This window comes from Ailuropoda melanoleuca, chromosome 9, assembly GCF_002007445.2.
Source record: "Ailuropoda melanoleuca isolate Jingjing chromosome 9, ASM200744v2, whole genome shotgun sequence".
NCBI lineage: Eukaryota > Metazoa > Chordata > Mammalia > Carnivora > Ursidae > Ailuropoda > Ailuropoda melanoleuca.
The window spans coordinates 102,782,957-102,802,358 of record NC_048226.1 but is presented as its reverse complement, the minus strand read 5'-3'; the positions used below and the strand labels follow the sequence as shown (position 1 = coordinate 102,802,358).

Genomic DNA, 19,402 nt, shown 5'->3' with positions numbered 1-19,402 from the left:
CATCAGCTTGAAGGCGCAAGAGAAGGACACCCAGCAGGGAAGCCTTGGAGGAGGGCCAGGGGCAGCACGGAGTCCTGGGAATCATGGTGCCCAAAGCCTTGGCTGAAGCAAACCGATTTCCGCTGTACATGCAGACAGGAGTGGGGGGCAGCCAGAGGTCAGGGCCTCTGCTCCTTTCCTCTCCCTCCTGATGATGGGTCACCCCACGCTGCTGCTGTGACCGGGGAGCCTCGCTCAGTGTGGGAGGAGGGCCACGTGGCCAGCCCAAGCTGCCACCAGGGGGGCAAGGCCAGCTCCGAGTCCTGCTGGGTGGCTGTTACTGTCCCTGCCCTGGGGGAGCCTGGCTCAGCCCAAGACTCTGGCCCCAGGCTCCCCTGGGAAAGGCCAGTGGCTGCCCCAAGTCTGTTCTAAGGCCTTCCAGGCCCCTGGCCTCCCTGCCCTCAACCACAGGCCTTTGGCCAGCTCTGTGGAGGCTCAAACAGAAGCCTGATCCAGCCCTATTTTGGGTGGGGAGCTGAACCCACAGACCAGGGGTTAGGAGGCAGGGTACTCCCTCCTTCCCATGAGTGGCCCGAGGAAGCTCAGGGAGAAGGGGGCAGGGGCTCAGAGGCCAGATGGTGCAGCCGATCCAGGAACTCCCTGGGCACAGAGAGGACACCCTGGCAGCTGGGTGGGCGCACGGGGACATCTGTGTGCCAGGCTCCCTGCAGGGGCCCACACTCTACGCCCTCTCTGGGTCTGAGGGTGGAGACTAAGAATGGAGTTCGACGGGCAGGGTGGGCCAGGCTGTACTGTGGGCCGGGCCGGCCCACCCACCCATGGTGCGTGTGCAGCCTGCCCCAGCCTGTCTGCCTGCCCACCCCACCCAACATTTTCCGGCGGAAAGTTCCCAGGGCAACAGCAGCACAAACCCCACGATAAGGACGAGCCCGGGCAAGGGCGGGCCTGAGTGGTTCCAGGCTGCAAGGTGGGCGGGCGGGCGGGGGGGGGGTGCAGGCACTCTTCTGTCAGGCAGTTGGGGGGGGGTAGTCCATGCCTCCAGGCTCCCTCAGAGGCTGGGATTTCCCACCTTTTCAGGCTGGATCTCTGGGCACCCCTCCTCAGGCAGGGTGGCTCCTGGGAGGGGCTGGGGCTTAGCATGGTGGTGGACTCGAAGTTCCTAGGTTGTCTGCTGGACATGGCGTCCGCTCCTTGGTGGCAGCCGACAGGGGACGGAGGAATCAGCAGACGAAGGAATGAATGGGCCTACGTGCCCACCGAAAAGCGTGTTAGAAAACCATGAGCTGGCAGGGACCTGGGGGGGTCCCCCTCTGGGGGGAATCTCTGCTTGTGCAAGGGGACTAGCAGAAGGGGCTTCCAGGCTGGAGGAGGGGCTGGTTCCGTCTAGGGGAGACGCGGGAGGGCGTGGCCAACATGTGGGGTTCCTGGAAGCAAGAGCCACCAGTCGGGAGTGTCGTGTCGGGAAGCCTTGAGTGGGGGGTGACCAGGCCCCAAGGGTGGGGTGGCCAGAGGAGGAGGGAGAGGCCAGTGAGGGCCATGTGCAGGTGGGAGGAGGAAGCAGCCAAGGGGGCTCAGATCGGGCTCAGGAGGGGTCTTCCTGCCTGCAGGGTGGGGGTGGGAACACCCAGAGGTGGTTTGGCAGCCCCCGCTTTGTCAATCCAGCCAGGGGACTCCCCAGTGAGTGCGCCTCCCCACTTCCACTGACCCCCAGGTCACATGCAAGGCAGGCCTGGTGCCCGTCACCGGCCGCCCCTCCACGGCAGTGCAGGTGGTCTGGATGGAGTCTGATTGGGGGTGAGGGCCCTCCGCCCCCTCCACGGCATAGGGAACGAGGAGGGGGTGAGAAGCCCCAGCCCTGCAGCCCCGTTCTCCCACCTATCTCACATGGTCATGGCTGAGGCCCTGAGACTGTTCTCCGGGAAACAGGGAGACTCGGCGCAGCGGGGATTGCTGGGGCAGGTTCCAGGGGCTGGCCGAGCTGTGCCGAGGGGGAAGGCCAGGGCAGGTCCACATGCACAAATGTGGTCACAGCTCCAGGGGTTCGGGTGCAGACTGCTAAGGGCAGGAGCTGCACGCCTGAGTCTGCTCGGGCTGGGGCCACCGGCAGTGACCCTGGGACAGCAAGTCCACAGTGCGAGCCCAGCACCGGCCTCATGCACACAGGTATAGGGGTGCTGGGCAGGCCATGCGGCGCCCCCCAACCCCGCTGCCCATCCCTCATGCCGGAGGCTGCCCTAGGGGAAACCAACCTCGAGGCTGGGCTGCCTGGGGGAGGAGAAGAGCCATGCCTGGGCCTGCCCGAGGGCCCAAGGGGCTGCTCCCACCAGGGATCTTCTGGGCCTGGGGGGGATCCCTGTGCCATGGCGGTGACAGAAGTGACCAAGGCCATGGAGGTGGGGTCCTGCTGACCAGCGGGGCAGCCAGTCCTGGAGGTCAAGGCAGCCTGGGGTGGGATGAAGATTGGGGCTCCACCCAGTAGGCTGGTGGGGTGGGGCAGGTGTGCAGGGAGCCAGGTGGGGCGGGCAGGCCCCTGTACTCAAGGCTGTGCTCTCAGGGGGGTCCTCTCCTTCCCCAGCTGTGTTCCAAGTAGAGGTGAAGCCTCTGGCAGGGGAGGTGGGGAGCAGGGCAGTGAACTGAGGGTCACATGGCGGCCGGGTGAGCAGACCTGGTGGGACCAAGTGGAGCTGGCAGCCGTGAGGAGGGGCTGTAGCCTGAGGACAGCTGGGCTGAAGCCCTGCAGGTGCCTGGGAAGACTGGGGGGATGGGGAATAGCTCAGCCCAGAGGTGGGGGAGGAGAAAGGTGACCCCAGACAAGCAGACTACCTGGGGGCTCTTCACTGGGGCCCTGCCTGCCCGTGGAAGGAATTTTTTTGTGGCCATTTCCAGAGTTGGCTCCCGTCTCTTGCACAACTTCAAGTCCCTACACACCCCCGCAGCAGGGTCACGGCTGGAGACAGCACCAGGCCCCGGCCACCACCCTCCAGAGGCAGATAGGCCCGCTGGAGACAGCCCTGGGCAAAGTGGAAGCCATGCTGGGTTGGGGACAGAGAGGCTCAAGGGGGCACCTTCCACCTGCTCGAACAAGTACAGCTCCCAATCGAGAGCTCAATGTTGGCATTCATGACTCCCACTTATGCAAGGACTGGAAAGAAAACATGTGTTTGGAGCAAGATGTAAAGAAACAATGCTGAAGCCCAGGTGAGGCATCTGTCCTAGTTTGATGAGCCTGGAGGCACAACCTGGCAGTCAGCGGGTGCGTCCCACCCTGCTCTGCCTGCCCCTACCCTTCCTCTCTCCTGTAACACAGGACGCGCGCTGAGGCCCCTGATGTCCTCTCACTCGCTCCAGCTCTCGCTCTCATGCTCAGGCACTGACTTGGTCTTGCCCTGGCTGAGCGGCTTAAACAACACAGACGACTTGACTGGTTCTGGAGGCTGCAAGTCCAAGGTCAAGGTGTCGGCAGGTTTGATTCCTTTTGAGGGTACGAGGGAAAGGGTGTTTTCCAGGCCTCTCTCCTTGGCTGGCAGATGGTGTGTGTCTGTCCAAATCCCTCCCTTTTATAAGGGTACCAGTCAGGACGTCAGGAGGCCTCGCCTGAACTAATGACCTCGGCAACAACCTTCCAAGTAAGGTCACGTTCGGAGGGGCTCAGGGCTTAAGACTTCAATATGTGAACTTGGGGGAGGGGTACAATTCACCCTGTGATAAGGAGCAGCCGCCGTTGGCTCACCCTGAGTCCAGCCAGCGGTGGCTGGACAGAGGCTGCGTTCCCTCCACAGGCCGTGCCCTGAGGCCCACGGCTGCCCTGGCCCAGCCCTCCTGCCGTGTGACAGGGCCGCCTGTGTCTCGAGCCCTTGAGGACCTGGATCTGGGGGTATCGAGGGGGACAGAGGCCTCTTGGCAGCAGGCAGATTATGAAGCTCCCCGGATGACATGGGCTCCTGTGGGAGCTGGCGGAGAGCCGCTCCTGTCTGCATCTTTGGCGCGGAGGGGAGGGGCTGCCATCATGGGTACCAACCTCTGGGCCTGTTGCTAGAACCACTGGGCTGCCTGGCTCCAGCATCCAGTCCTTCAAGAGAGAGGTCAGCCTGCCACTCTGCTCCCTGCCCACCTCTGACACACGCCGCTCTAGGCTGTGTGTCCTGGAAGCGACAGTGACACTCTCCAACAGCCACTCTGTGGAGGGGCTGCTGTACCCTTAGGCTGAGTCAGACCAAGCCCTGCAGGACCCAAGCAGGGCCTGTAGCCAAGGGCTGCGGCCCACGCAGCTACCTCCCGGACCGGGCCATGGTCAGCACGGTAGCACTGCTCTTGGTGCCCTGGGACCCCCTCCTTGGACCCTCTGGCACACAGAGCTTGGCCAGGCACACCAGCTTCAGGAGAAAATGGTCACAGGTCGAGCAGTGAGCAGGCCTGGGCATAGGGGGAATCACCTCACTGGCCTCCTGACACCACTGCCCCTCCCTGAGGCCCCTCCCTGCTGCGCAGGTGGACCGGTGGGGGGTGGTGGTCTGGCTGGAGATGCTGCCTGCGGCCCTGGGGGCTGCTGGGCAGAAGCACTGGGCTGGAGTTCTGGGGTCAGCTTGGGGGCCTGGGGAGTAGGACAGTCACCCAGGCTTGCCCCCCACAGGGTGTCCTGGGGAGAGCTGACCTGAAGGCTGCCACAGGAAACTGAGGACACAGGGACAAGCGCCGGTGGCACAAGGACCAGCTGCATGCCAGCTTGCCCACGCCTGAGCCCCTAAGAAAGACCCAAGCCTGGCCAGCCTCCTACCTCCTTCCCATAGTGAGGGGCTGCACACAGCTGGATGTGTGGCTTGGCCATGGGAAGGAGTGGTTCTGAGGCATGTTCTGGGCCATAAGCCACAGCCAGCATAGCCACGCTTCCCAGCAGGACATCGTGGACAGTGTCCTGGTGCCTGGTGAGCAGGGCTGGGCATGGACGCAGTTGGCTCCGCACACCTTGCTGGGACATGGGCCCATTCCAGAGCTCAGTACTCTGCTGGGGTCGGGGCTCTCCAGTGGCCAGCAGCAGCCACACAGAATAGCAAGTGTGGGCCACATGGATGGGGACCAGTGCCCAAGTGGGCAGAGGCCAGCCCCAGGTCCAGGGAGCCTTGGTGAGCAGGTGTGAGTGTGGGCCTGGTAGGCGGGGGTGAGGGCAGAGCCCCCCCCTCCCCCACCAAGCAATCCAGACTCCCATGGCACAGGGACCTGTCAGAGGTGGCTGGGTGGCCCTGAAGGAGCATCTAGTTAAAAATGAACCAGGCAAAGGTGAGGGCTAGGGGAGCAGGGAGACTGAGCCCTCAGGGCAGGGACTGATGGATGGAGGAGAGGCCTTGGGCTCTGCCCTGGGGGGACGAGGGGCGCCAGTACTGCTCTGTCCATCTAAAGTCTCTGGGCATCCTGGAGGGGGACCAGCCGGAAGATCCATGGGAGCTTCCTGCCCTGGGTCGTGGCCTGTGGCAGCCTGGCCACCAAGGTTGTGCCCCCAAGGTTCTGGGCCTCTATCCCCTTGCAGCAGGCGGGGCCCCAGGAGGCAGGTACTCTGATGGTCTTATGAGAGGTGAGCTAGGTCCTCCTGGATGGACAGGGGACCTCCTCTGCGCCCAGGTGGAGGCGCTGGACTGGTGGGGTGGGGCCGGCCATCTCTTCCAGAGAGGACTGGAGGAGCCCCTGAGGACATGCTAGCTCAGCCCAGCAAGTCTAAGCAGCAGTGGAGGGAGCTGGCCCCAGGGGAGCGAGCAAACCTAGCTGACAGCCCGGAGGGGACTGGACAACGAGACCAGATGGAAGCAGAGCAGCTCAGGCGGCACCCGGCCCTCCGGACCTGCTCACAGGCAATCAAGTCGCTTTTGGAGAGGGAAACCGCCTGGGTGGGTCTGCATTTCTTTTACAAACTCCATTCAAACGCCCTGAGGGGCTCGGATTGCACCCCCTCGGGGCCCCCTGCGCCGTGGCTCTGGGGGAGCCGTCCACAAGCGCCACCAGGGTACGAGGGAGAGGGCAGCCGTCTCCACAATTCGAAGGCGTTCCTAACAGGGGCGCTCGCCAGCGGCCAGCCTGCCAGAGGGGCGCGCCCGGGGCGTCGACCCGGCCCCGGCGGGGTGCCGGATACCTGCCGGCCGCACCCCGCTTCGGCGCGCCCCCCGCCCCCTCCCCCAACGGGGGCGGGGCCGCGCCAGGGAGGGGCCGGCGGCGCGTTTAAATCCTGGCGGCGGGGCGCACCGACCAAGCAGCGAGCGAGGGACTGTGTGCCGAGAGCCGGGCGCGCCGTGCCGGCAGGTGGGACTCGCAGGCCGGGCCGGGCCGGGGAGCGAAACCGAAACTCCTGCGAGGCGCGGGGCTTGGGTCCGCGGAGGCTTGGGGGTGCGCGTGGGAGCGCGATGCGTGGGTGGAGCGGCCTGAGCTCTGGGCTCGGTCTCGGCTGTTCTCCCCGGGCAGGCTGAGCTCCGGGCCGCTGACCTCTCCGCAGCCCTGGTGGGCGAGGGTCTAGGCTACTAGCACGGACGTGGGAGATGCCGCCCGCGGGGATCCTCCCCGACCCAGCCCTTTCCCGGCAGGGCTGGTGTGCGGCTCTGGGCGGGGTCCTGCAGCCCAGGTTCCTCTCCGGGGGTGCCCCCACCTTGTAGGGCGCGGTGTGGGGAGGGGGTGCGGACACTAGGGGCAGGAGTGAGTCGGGCGCCTAAGGTGGTGGGTGGTGCGAGGTAATTAGGCTGACAAATTGAGGGGAGGTGCTGCTCCTGGGAACCCTGGCCAGTTGGGGGAGCTACCTGCTGTCGGGATGGGTGGGCACAGGGACTCCTGCGCGGGGTCATCTCAAGATCTTTGGGAGGCAGGGTCGGGAGGGGGCTCTGCCTTCCCTATACCCTCCTGTTATGCCAAACTTTTCTGGCCTTTGGTCTCTGCCCCATGGAGGTGGGCGGGGTCTCTGCCCCACGGAGGTGGGTGGGATCTTGCTGCAGTTGCGGGCAGCTGCCTCCCTCTGTGGGCCTGAGGCGCCTGGCCTCCTAGTTCTGTCCTGATATGGCTCAGGTGGACAGCCAGCCAGCTTTCTGCCCCCATCCCATCCCAGGCTGGAGAGGGGGGCTGACTTTCAGGGGTGGTGACAGATGGCCACTCACACCCAAGGAATGCAGACTCACCCTCCTCAGGAATTGTCTTCCTGCCCTTGTTGTCTGGAGGCCACCTGAGATGGGGCCACTCCAGGGAAGCCCCAGGAAGAGTCCTCCCCACTCTCAGATTCCGTTTTCCTTCCCGGAAAATCTGCTCAGCCTCTCTCACCTAGCCCCAAGACCACTAACCCTTTGCGTCACACACCATGCCCACACCTGCTGGTGGCCGCCTCTCTGGGACACCAGTCTTTTGGCTTCTGTGATGTTGGGCTTGCCTGGGCCTCCCACCCTTGAAACCACTCTCTCTCCCACTCCCCAGGCCCTGGACACCAGTCACGTGCCCTGGTCTGTCTCTCCCAAGCTCCGGACACCTCTGTCCGGCCGCCTTCCCAGGTCCTCACTGCAGACTCAGGTGCCCACGCCCGGGACCCTCCTCATGTCCCACCTGGGCAGGGTCCAAGGAGACTCATACCAGGCTGAAGGTCACTGCCAGCCAAACGGGGGCGTGGCCTGGCAGCAACAGGCACAGGGCCTCCCTGGCTCTCAGCCCTCGCTTCCTGCTCTACGACTCCGTCAGATGCCCAGCCCCCTCCCTCCCACCATGAATCCCCTTTGTGCAGGAAACTGGAGCCACCTGTTCCTGGGAGCGGGTACTGGCTCTAATTTTCCTGTCTAGTGCCTGCCTGCCACTGCCCCCACCCCCAGCACAGCCTGTCTCTAGCACAGCTCTAGGCTGGCTGCCCATGTCCTGGCCAGGGGCCACCCATGGCCCTGCTCACTTGGCTGCTCCCGCCCCCGCCGTGGCCCAGAACCTTTCCCTCCCTTTGCTGGGTAGTGAGGTACCTCCCTTCTCTCCCCACCCGTGTCCCCTGCCGAGGGAAAGGCACCCTGTTCTCACTACCGCAGTAGCCCTATTACCCGGTGCTACTGCTGGGACTGGAGCAGGGCTGGGTGCGGGCCGCGCATGGCTCTGCTGGGCTCACAGACCCTCTGAAGGCAGTCCTGAAACAGGGCACACTTTCCAAACATGCCAGTCATTGGTGCAGCTGGGCGACAAAGCATGTGTCCAGGTCATGTCCCAGGAGCAGCGTCTGACAGCAGGAACATTAGGCGTGACCTCAGGATGGCCCCTGTGGAAGGAAGACGGGGAGCAGGAGCCGGCTGGCCTACGACGTAGTCTCACTGTTGGAAGGAGGTCAGGGCGGCCCTGCGCCCCCCACCGGCACCCAGTGCACCAGTGGGCTTCTCGTCTTGGGAAACCCACAGGACAAGGGCCTCCTCTCTGTGCTCCACTCCTCCTTCCCCTCACCGCTCCCACCTGCCCCCAAGCACCCCCTCTGCCCGTCTGCTGGGCTTGGCGTTCCCCTGGGCTGTGAACAAACCCTCGGCCCTGAGGTCCCCTCAGGTGGCAACACTGTCCGTTAGCTGCCAGAAGCTAGCACACTCCCGCCCCCACCCCGTCACAGACGCCACCTCCTCCTGGTGGTCAGGTCACTCCCCTTCTGGCCTCTTGGTCCTGGACGCTAGGAGCCAGAATGTCCTGGTAGCAGCTGTGGCCTTCAGCACAGTGGGACTGTCCGTGGCAGAAGCTGTCATCCTCTGGGACTGACCCCAGAGCTGCAGGGACGGAGAGTGGGGTCCTCGGAGGGATGGTGGGGGCCACGTCTGCTTCCATTGCTTGGCTCCTGGACCCATGTGGTCCATCTATGGGGACACGTGAGTCACATTTAAGGTAGTACACCCCCCCCCGGGGGACGGGGCCACCTGGGAGCTGGTGCTCCAGCTCGCCTGCAGCGCCCCTGCCACGACGGTGCTGCCCCAGCCTGCCCTGCACTGCAGAGACCAGAGCCTCTTCACTGGTCACTGCGAAGCCCCAGGTGCCCTCATGGGCTTTAGATGCCCAGCTGGTCACTCACAGCCATTTGTGACCTTCTTCCAAAGCTTGGTTGCTAAGCAACACCCCCCCAGTCCACTGTGTTCTCCATACTAGCCCCCCATCTCAAATGCCTGATGCTTCGCTCCCCTTATGTTGGAGAGCTGGCGGGTTGAGGCCCCTCCCAGAGCCCCGCTCCCATGGCCAGCCAGGTCGCAGCACGCCCCTCCAAAGCCCTGCTCAGTGTCTGCCTAGTCCTGGCACTGCCTGTCTGCACTTCTGAGCGGTGCACTGCTGCTGGGGTCCAGAAGGCTCCTGCCGCACACCTGTGTATGGGAAGGGAAGGGGGCAGGATTTCACCCAGCCCCAGGGGCCTGCAGGGGGGTCCCAAGCCAAGTCGAGGGACTGAGCCAGTGCAGGCCCAGGAAGGGCAAGGCAATTCCCGAGGGGGCAGAAGTGGGGGCCATCTGCCTGCAGCCCTCCTTCAGTCCCGGGTGGGGTCTGGGCAGTGCCTGGAAGCATCCACCCTACCAGATCTGTGCGTCATTGAAGCCCCAGCTGAGTCCTGTCGAGAATGGGGGCTCGGCACCTGGCTGAACCATGCTGTCCCCTGCATAGCCCTGGCCACGGAGGCCTTCCCATGGAGGTCTCTTCACGTGCTGACCACACCTGCTGCGGGGCTGGGGGACGGTGGGCAGGGCAGGGACAGGGCAGGTGGACTTAAGCGACACCGTGGTACTTGCTGTGTGAGGCCGAGGGGTGCACGGAGACCCTAGGCACCACCGTGAGATGGGCCAGCAGGGGCGAGGGAAGGTGTGAGGGGGTTCAGGGCCCCGGCTGGACAGAGTGGATGAGGGAGAACCCTTCACAGAACACAAGCAGGTGTGTGGGTGCAGGGGAGTCTGAGTCCCCTCCGGAAGTGGCAGGGCGCGGGATTCTGGGACTCCAGGACAGGCTGGGCTGCTGATGCAGACATGGGGGACTGAGGCCAGTGTGAGGGGCTTCCTGATTTCGTGTGTAAGTGGAGGCGGAGCAGAGCCCTGTCACCAGTGAGAAGGCTGCACACCCGTGACCGGACGCGGGGCCGTCAGATCCAAAATGCATTTGTTGGGTTTGGCAGCCAGAGTCCAAGGTCACCTTAGCAAGAGCCGTGGAGTGGGGGCGCTCATGCCGCCCGAGCCTTGTACCGAGGTCTGCGTGCGGCGTGGGGCGAGAGCTGGTTTGGAGGCCGGGGCAGGCGGGGTCTGGCTCCTGAGCGGACGGCCAGCACCAGCAGGGAATGAAGTGTGGTTCTGCGGAAACTGGGTTGGGCCGGTTCACAGGGCGGAGGAGGGAGGGGGGCCGTGGCTGTCGCAATGATTACCATAACCTGGGAGGCTTAGAACAGCAGAAACTCCCCTCACGGCTCACGGGGCCAGAGTCCAGAGTCGGCTGGCGGTCCTCCTTGCCTCTGGGCTTCTGGCCACACCGCTCCAGACGGCGCGTCGCGGGCGCTCTCCTGCGCCTCTGTCTTCCTTAGAGACACCCCTTGCGTCAGGGATCAGGGCCCTCCCTAGTCTGGAACCTCAACTGAGTTACACGCGCAAAGACCCTATTCCCAAGTAAGCTACAGTCATAGGTCCTGGAGGTTAGGACGCGGACATCTCTTTTGGGGAACGTGATTGAACCCCGCAGGAAGGGGATGGGCGTGGGTGAGGGAGACTGGTGTGCGGGTGTGATGCGGGATGGGGGGTAAGGCACTTGTCACCGCAGCTCCGAGAACTGGGGCACACAGCTGTCTGCTGAGGGGACAGCCACGGGGCTGCTGGGGCTCTGAGCCAGCTGACCGGAGCCCAGGGCTTGGCCATCCCCACGGCTCCCGCCAGACCAGCACACAAGCACTGTCTTTGCTCTCTTGAGCCTCTGACACTGAGGGCATAGTCCAGAGAGCACAGGGGTTGTGGGGGGCAGGGAGGACATGGATTCAGGCCAAGGCAGGACACTCTGGGGGCTTCTGCCTGGAGCCCAGTGGGGTTCTGGGAAGGAATGGAGGCCAGAGCAGAAGGTCCAGGATGGGGAGTTGCAGGAGGTGACTGGAAGGGGGAAGGGTATGGTGTCCCTGAACCCAAGGGGTGGCAGGATGGGGGGTAGAGCTCTGGGGAGCAAGGGGAGGCCTGTGAGGCTGGAAGGTGTGAATTGGACGTGGTGGGTGAGGGCGGGTGGGGCCACAGCCCCCGTGGCACAGGGCTGACTCTGCTCAGAGCATGCGGGTCCCTCCATGCCCGGTCCACACCGGGATCCTGGAGAGGGGGCCTGAGGGTGCTGGGCTGGGATAGAGGTCAGAGGATGGCCCACAGGAGAAAACAGAGCCCACACATCCTGGAGGCTGCCCTGTTGGTCTGAGGTCCCTCGTGTCCCTCCTGGGATTCCACAGGGCAAGGCAAAGGACCTCACTTGGATGCTGACCCCTGTACCTGAGGAGGGCCAGCCATGTCTGGGGGCTGATTTGGGGTTTGGGATTGGCCCCTGACTGTTCCCTTCCTGCCTGCCTGGGCCATCCCAGGGCCCCTAACAGAGCCTTTGTGTGTGTGCCCTGCAGGGAGCAGACACAGCGGATCTTGGGTGAGTGAATTCTACACAACTGGCCAAGCACGATGGATGACCACACCTCTCCTCCTCCTGGTGTCCTGGCCACCAGCAGCACTGAGCTGACCGCCATCCCCGAGACCATGAAGGCCATGCTGGGAACCAGCACCCCCTCCGGGCCCCAGTCCAAAAGCATCGCCGGGGTGTACGTGGAGGCCTCCAGCCAGGCCCACAGTCTCTACGCTGCCATGAAGCAGGGCCTCGTGTCCGGTGAGCTGGGGCTGGCTCTGCTGGAGGCCCAGGCCGCCACTGGGGGCCTTGTGGACCCCACGCAGGGCCTCTTACTCTCTGTGTCTGAGGCTGTGCAGCAGGGCCTAGTAGGCCTGGAGCTAAAGGAAAAGCTGCTGACTGCGGAGCGGGCCGTCACTGGGTACCCCGATCCCTATGGTGGCGGGAAGCTGGCCCTCTTCCAGGCCATCGGAAAGGAGGTTATAGATGGAGCACTGGGGTGCAGCTGGCTGGCGGCCCAGATGGCCACTGGGGGCCTGGTGGATCCCATTCGGGGTGTACGAGTGGCCCCAGAGCTGGCCTGCCAGCAGGGCCTCCTGGACCAGGAGACGTGGCGTGGCCTGGCAGAGGGCAAGCCCAGCTCCGGTGCCCCTGGCTTCCTGGACCCCAACACACAAGAGTGGCTTTCCTACCGCAGGCTGCTGGGCAGATGCGTGAGAGCCCCAAGGACAGGGCTGGCTCTGCTGCCCCTCAAGACCACTTTCCCCAGCCTGGGTGGGGCGGTGAGCTTGGCAGAGCTGCTGGAGGTGGGGGTCCTAGACGCGGAGACTGCCCGGGGCCTTCAGGAGGGCGAGCTGGCGGTGTCAGATGTGAGTGCACGGGCCGATGTGAAGCGCTACCTGCAGGGCACGGGCAGTGTGGCAGGGGTCGTCCTGTTGCCCTCCGGCCGCAAGAAGAGCTTCTTCCAGGCCGTCACCGAGCACCTGCTCCCGATGGGTGCTGCGCTCCCACTGCTGGAGGCTCAGGCTGCCACCTGCACCCTGGTGGACCCAGCCACCGGGCAGCGGCTAGTGGTGGAGGAGGCCGTCAGGTCAGGCCTGCTCGGCCCAGAGCTCCACAGGCAGCTCCTGGTGGCAGAGCAGGCGGTGACCGGGTACTATGACCCCTTCAGCAGCATGCGAGTCCCCCTCTTCCAGGCCATGCAGAAGGAGCTGGTGGACAGGGCTCTGGCGCTGCGACTCCTGGATGCTCAGCTGGCCACAGGTGGGCTAGTGTGTCCAGCCCGCAGGCTCCGGCTGCCCCTGGAGGCCGCCCTGCGTTCTGGCTGCCTGGACGAAGAGACGTGGCCATGTGTCTCTCGGGCCACCAGCTTCCTGGACCCCAGCACACAGGAGAGCCTTGGCTATGGGCAGCTGCTGGCCCGCTGCGTCACCGACCCAGAGACAGGGCTGGCCTTCCTTCCTCTCTCAGATGGGGCCCTCGGAGGGGAGCCACGGGGACCCCCATTCATTGACCACAGCACCCGGCAGGCCTTAAGTGAGGCCATGGCCACTGTCTCCGTGGGCAAGTTCCGGGGCCGGCCCACGTCACTCTGGGAGCTGCTCTTCTCCGAGCTCGTCTCCGCGGAGCAGAGGGCAGCACTGGCCCAGCAGCACCGGGAAGGCGCCATCTCGATGGAGGAACTGGCGGTGGTGCTGAGGGCCACCCTTAAGCAGGCCACAGCCACCGCCAGGACCACCTTTGCCGGGCTGAGGGGGCCCGTGACGCCGGACGAGCTGTTGAAAGCAGAGATCATTGACCAGGACATGTATGCGCAGCTGGAACGAGGACAGACCACAGCCCAGGAGGTGGGCAGGCTGGCCTTGGTCCAGCGGTACTTGCAGGGCACCGGCTGCATCGCGGGCGTGCTGCTGCCTGGCTCCCAGGAGCGGCTCAGTATCTACGACGCCCGTGGGAGGGGGCTTCTCAGGCACGGCACAGCCCTCATCCTCCTGGAGGCACAGGTGGCCACGGGCTTCCTCCTTAACCCAAAGGAAAACAGGAGGTACTCTGTGGAGGAGGCCCTGAGGGCCGGCCTCATCGGGCCTGATGTGTTTGCAAAGCTGCTGTCGGCGGAGCGCGCCGTCACCGGCTACACCGACCCCCACACCGGGGAGCAGATCTCCCTGTTCCAGGCCATGAAGAAGGACCTCATCGTCCGCGAGCACGGCATCCGCCTGCTGGAGGCCCAGATCGCCACGGGCGGCATCATCGACCCGGTGCACAGCCACCGCGTGCCCGTGGACGTGGCCTACCAGCGCGGCCACTTCGACGAGGAGATGAACCGCGTCCTGGCGGACCCGAGCGACGACACCAAGGGCTTCTTCGACCCCAACACGCACGAGAACCTCACCTACGTGCAGCTGCTGGAGCGCTGCGTGGAGGACCCCGAGACCGGGCTGCGCCTGCTGCCACTCAGCCGCTCGCGGCCCCAGCTGGTAGACGGCGCCACCCGACAGGCCTTCCAGAGCCTGCTGCTGTCTGTGAGGTACGGGCGGTTCCGGGGACAGAGGGTTTCCGCGTGGGAGCTGATCAACTCCGAGTGCTTCAGCGAGGACCAGCGGAGGCAGGTCCTGCGGGACTACCGGCAGCACAGGCTCTCACTGCAGCAGGTGGCACGGCTACTGGACAGAGCGACGGGGAGGTGGGTGCACATCCCGCTGCCCACGCCGCGGGGCCGAGTCACGGCCTACCAGCTCTGGGAGGACCGAATCATTGACCAAGAGCTCCTGGACCGGGTGCTGGAGGGGGCAGTGTGCCCCGAGGCCCTCCTCCACATGGACGGCGTCCAGACATCCCTGCGTGGCTCCGGTGCCGTGGGCGGCGTGCTGCTGCAGCCCTCCAGCCGGCGGCTCAGCCTCTATGAGGCCATGAGGCAAAAGCTGCTGGGGCCAGGCGCGGCGCTAGCCCTGCTGGAGGCTCAAGCGGCCACTGGAGCCATTATCGACCCCAACGGTCTGGAGACCCTCTCAGTGGATGAGGCCGTGCGCAGGAGGCTGGTGGGGCCAGAGCTGTACGGCAGGCTGAGGCAGGCAGAGGACGCCGTCACTGGCGTCAGAGACCCCTTCTCTGGGAAGTGGGTATCCCTGTTCCAGGCCATGAAGAAGGGCCTTGTTCCTGTACAGCAGGCTGCCCGCCTCCTGGATGCCCAGGTGGCCACAGGAGGAGTCATTGACCCCAAAGGCCACCACCACCTCCCCATGCCTGTGGCCACCCAGCGTGGCTACATCGACCAGGAGATGGAGATTGCCTTGTCCAGCTCGTCCAAAACCTTCCCCACACCGGATGGCCGGGGACACACCAGCTATGGCCGGCTCCTGGGGCAGTGTCTGAGGGACGAGGCTTCTGGCCTTTACTTCCTGCCCCTGCCAGAGAAGGCTGCTGCTGTCCCCACTGACAAGCAGATCCAGGAGACCCTGCAGGCCATGGAGGGGGCTGAGGACGGCACATCCCTCTGGGGGCTCCTGAACTCTTGCCACTTCACCGACGAACAGCGGAGGAACTTCTTGGAGGACTTCAGGGTGGGGAAGACCACCGCTCAGCAGTTGCAGGAAACGGTGAGGAAGCAGGTGCACGAGGCTGAGCTCCTGGCGCAGGCTCGTGTCACGGTGCCCGGCCCAAGAGGGGGGGTTCCTGCCGTCTGGCTGCTGCGTGCCGACATCATCACCCGGGAGACACTGGCGGCGCTGGCTCAGGGCGCACAGTCACCTGCTGACGTTGCTGACCAGCCCGCCGTGAAGGCCTGCCTGTGGGGTACGGGCTGTGTAGCCGGCATGCTGTTGCGGCCATCGGGGACCAAGGTCAGCATCAGCCAGGCCATGAGGGATGGCCTCCTGCCTGAGGGACTGGGGCGAAGGCTGCTGGAGGCGCAAGTGGCGTCTGGCTCCCTCATTGACCCTCTGACCAATCGGAGGCTATCTGTGGAAGGCGCGGTCAAGGCCGGCCTGGTGGCTGGGTTGCTGCTCGAGCAGCTCCAGCAAGTCGAGAGGGCCGTGGCCGGGTACCCTGACCCCTACTCAGGAGCCTCCCTCTCACTGTGGCAGGCCATGGAGAAGGGGCTGGTGCCCCAGAGTGAGGGCCTCCCCCTCCTACAGGTGCAGTTGGCCACAGGGGGTGCAGTGGACCCTGTCCACGGGGTGCACCTGCCCGAGGCGGCAGCCTGCAGGCTTGGCCTCCTGGACGAGCAGGTCAGCCGGGTGCTAACCTCAGCAGCCAAGGACAACAAGTTCTTTTTCGACCCCGGCACACAGGACAAGGTGACATACAACCAGCTCAAGGAGCGCTGCGTGCTGGACACGGACACCGGCCTGTGGCTGCTGCCATGCGCCCAGGACACGGTGCTTAAGGTGGATGAGCACCTGCTGGTGGCCCTGAGGGCCATGAAGGTGCCTGTTGGCACTGGGAGCTTCAAAGGTTTCAGCGTGTCGCTGTGGGACCTGCTACACTCAGAGTACGTCGACATCCACAAACGGCGGGAGCTGGTGGCACTCTGCCGGTCCGGGAGGGCCACTGCCCTGCGGCAGGTGGCCGAGGCAGTCACCGCCCTGGTCGAGGCCTCAGAGAGACAGCCCTCGCAGGCCTCCTTTAGAGGGCTCCGGAAGCTGGTGTCGGCCAGTGACTTGTTCAGGTCCCGGCTGATTGACAAGGAGACTCTGGACGCACTGAATCAGGGGAGAAGGACGGTGCAGGAGGTGACGGAGAGGAGCAGTGTGAGGCGGTACCTGGAGGGAGGCAACTTCATTGCTGGGGTCCTGGTCCAGGGCACGAAGGAGAAGATGAGCATCTCCGAGGCCCTGAGGAGGCGCATCCTGCGGCCCGGCACGGCCCTGGTGCTGCTGGAGGCGCAGGCGGCCACCGGCTTCGTCATCGACCCCGTGCGCAACCAGAGGCTGTCCGTGGAGGACGCGTTTGCGGCAGGGATGTTTGGCAGGGAAACTTACCAGAAGCTGCTGTCGGCGGAGCGCGCCGTCACCGGCTACACCGACCCCTACACCGGGGAGCAGATCTCCCTGTTCCAGGCCATGAAGAAGGACCTCATCGTCCGCGAGCACGGCATCCGCCTGCTGGAGGCCCAGATCGCCACGGGCGGCATCATCGACCCGGTGCACAGCCACCGCGTGCCCGTGGACGTGGCCTACCAGCGCGGCTACTTCGACGAGGAGATGAACCGCGTCCTGGCGGACCCGAGCGACGACACCAAGGGCTTCTTCGACCCCAACACGCACGAGAACCTCACCTACGTGCAGCTGCTGGAGCGCTGCGTGGAGGACCCCGAGACTGGGCTCTACATGTTACAGATCGTGAAGAAAGGAGAGACCTACGTTTATATTGATGAAGCCACAAGGCAACTTCTGCAGTCCCAAACTACGAAAATGCACGTGGGGAGGTTTGCCAATCAGATGGTCTCCTTCTGGGATCTGCTGTCCTCTCAGTACTTCACAGAGGAAAGGAAACGGGAGCTTATCCAGGAGTACAGAGCCCGGAATCTATCCCTAAAGCAGCTGTTGGAGATCGTCACTGCTACAGTGGGAGAAACAGAGAAGCAATACCAAGGCATAAAGGTATCAGGCATCAGTGGAGAGGTGACAGCTACAGAGCTCTTCAACTCTGGAATCATTGATAAAAGGACCCTGGATGCCCTGCCCAGGGAGGAATCTGGGGGGCAGGATCTAAGCAGGCTGGCGCACGTGAGGACCTATCTGGAAGGTAGTGGCTGCATTGCAGGGGTGACTATACCCTCTACCCAAGAGGCGATGAGTTTCTACGAGGCCAGCAGGAAGGGACTCATCCCTATGGGGTTTGCGGCTCAGCTGCTGGAGGCCCAGGCAGCGACGGGGTTCATGCTGGATCCCCGCAGCCAGAAGAAGGTCCCAGTGCATCAGGCCTTGGCTGAGGGAATGGTGGGTGAGGAGCTGCACGCGATGCTTCTGGATGCTGAGAAGGCCGCCGGAGGCTACAGAGACCCAACCACGGGAGACACGATCTCACTGTTCCAGGCCATGCAGAGGAAGTTTGTCCAAAGAAGGGATGCACTGAAACGGCTGGAGGTGCAGGTAGCTACAGGCGGCATCATCGATCCCATGCACCACCACAGACTCCCACTGGACGTGGCTTACACACGTGGTTGTCTGCACCGGGACACATACCCACTCATTGCCGACCAGAAACACATGAAAAGAAGGTTTGTGGATCCAAACACTCAGGAGAGGGTCACGTACCAACAGCTACAGGAAAGGAGCCAGAAAGACCCAGAGACGGGATGGGCTCTCTTCCCGGTAGTCAGGGACCGCCAAACCTCTGCCTATGTCAACGAGGAAACGAGGAGGGCGCTGGAGGCCGAGCAGGTGCAGGTCCCAGTGGGAAGGTACAAGGACCAGAGGCCATCAGTGTGGGAGCTGCTCAACTCTGAGTATGTGACCCAGGAGATGAAACTCCAGTTGGTGAACGACTACAAAAGACACCTGGCCCAGGCATTGGAAAGGGTAGTAAATATTATTTTAGAAATAATACAAGAGAAGGAAAAAAGCAGGAAACAACCTATGGTTCCCGGGTATCCGAAAACAAATCACCGCTTCGGAACTATTCCATGCAGATATCATCAGCAAGGACGTGCTAGAGGACTTGGCCCAGGGCACCAAGACCCCGCAGGAGGTGACGGAGATGGACTCGGTCAAGCGCTACCTGCAGGGCACGAGCTGCATCGCGGGCGTGCTGGTGCCCGCCAAGGACGAGCCCGGGCGGCAGGAGAAGATGAGCATCTACCAGGCCATGTGGAAGGGCGTCCTGCGGCCCGGCACGGCCCTGGTGCTGCTGGAGGCGCAGGCGGCCACCGGCTTCGTCATCGACCCCGTGCGCAACCAGAGGCTGTCCGTGGAGGAGGCGGTGGCCGCGGGCGTGGTGGGCGGCGAGATCCAGGAGAAGCTGCTGTCGGCGGAGCGCGCCGTCACCGGCTACACCGACCCCTACACCGGGGAGCAGATCTCCCTGTTCCAGGCCATGAAGAAGGACCTCATCGTCCGCGACCACGGCATCCGCCTGCTGGAGGCCCAGATCGCCACGGGCGGCATCATCGACCCGGTGCACAGCCACCGCGTGCCCGTGGACGTGGCCTACCAGCGCGGCTACTTCGACGAGGAGATGAACCGCGTCCTGGCGGACCCGAGCGACGACACCAAGGGCTTCTTCGACCCCAACACGCACGAGAACCTCACCTACGTGCAGCTGCTGGAGCGCTGCGTGGAGGACCCCGAGACCGGGCTCTACATGCTGCAGCTGGCCGGCCGGGGCTCCGCCGTGCACCAGCTGAGCGAGGAGCTGCGCGGCGCCCTGCGTGAGGCCCGCGTGGCGCCGGGCCCCGGCGTCCTCCAGGGCCAGAGCGTCTCCGTCTGGGAGCTCCTGTTCTACCGCGAGGTGCCCGAGGGCCTGCGGCAGGACCTGCTGGGCAGGTACCGGGCGGGCGCGCTGACCGTGCAGGAGGTGGGCGCCGCCCTGACCTCGCAGCTGGCCCGGGCCGACGACGGGAGCCCGCGCCCGGCCCCCCCGGACCCCCGCGGGGCCCTGCGTGCCGCCACCATGGAGGTCAAGGTGGGCCGCCTGCGGGGGCCGGCGGGGGGCGGCTGGCCTCCGGCTACGTGAGCGGCGCCACGCGGGAGCAGCTGCTGGCCGGCTTCGGCTCGGGGACGCTGGGCTTGCCGGCGCTGACCCGCAGGCTGACCACCATCATCGAGGAGGCGGAGGCGGCCGGCGGGACCGAGCGCGCGCAGGGGGGCGCCGCCCGCGGCCCGCAGGAGGCCCGGCCAGC

General features: G+C 64.7%; 1 protein-coding gene across 1 annotated transcript in view; it reads left to right on the top strand.

The window, feature by feature from the left end:
• Positions 1-6,179: 6,179 nt before the first annotated feature.
• Positions 6,180-19,402, top strand: part of EPPK1 (epiplakin 1) — a 17,958-nt gene continuing 4,735 nt past the window's right edge. The window contains 4 exon segments of the mRNA XM_034668536.1: positions 6,180-6,285; positions 11,567-18,134; positions 18,136-19,207; positions 19,210-19,400. Of these exon segments, the coding sequence (XP_034524427.1) occupies positions 11,622-18,134; positions 18,136-19,207; positions 19,210-19,400 (7,776 nt within the window). The 5' untranslated portion in view covers positions 6,180-6,285; positions 11,567-11,621.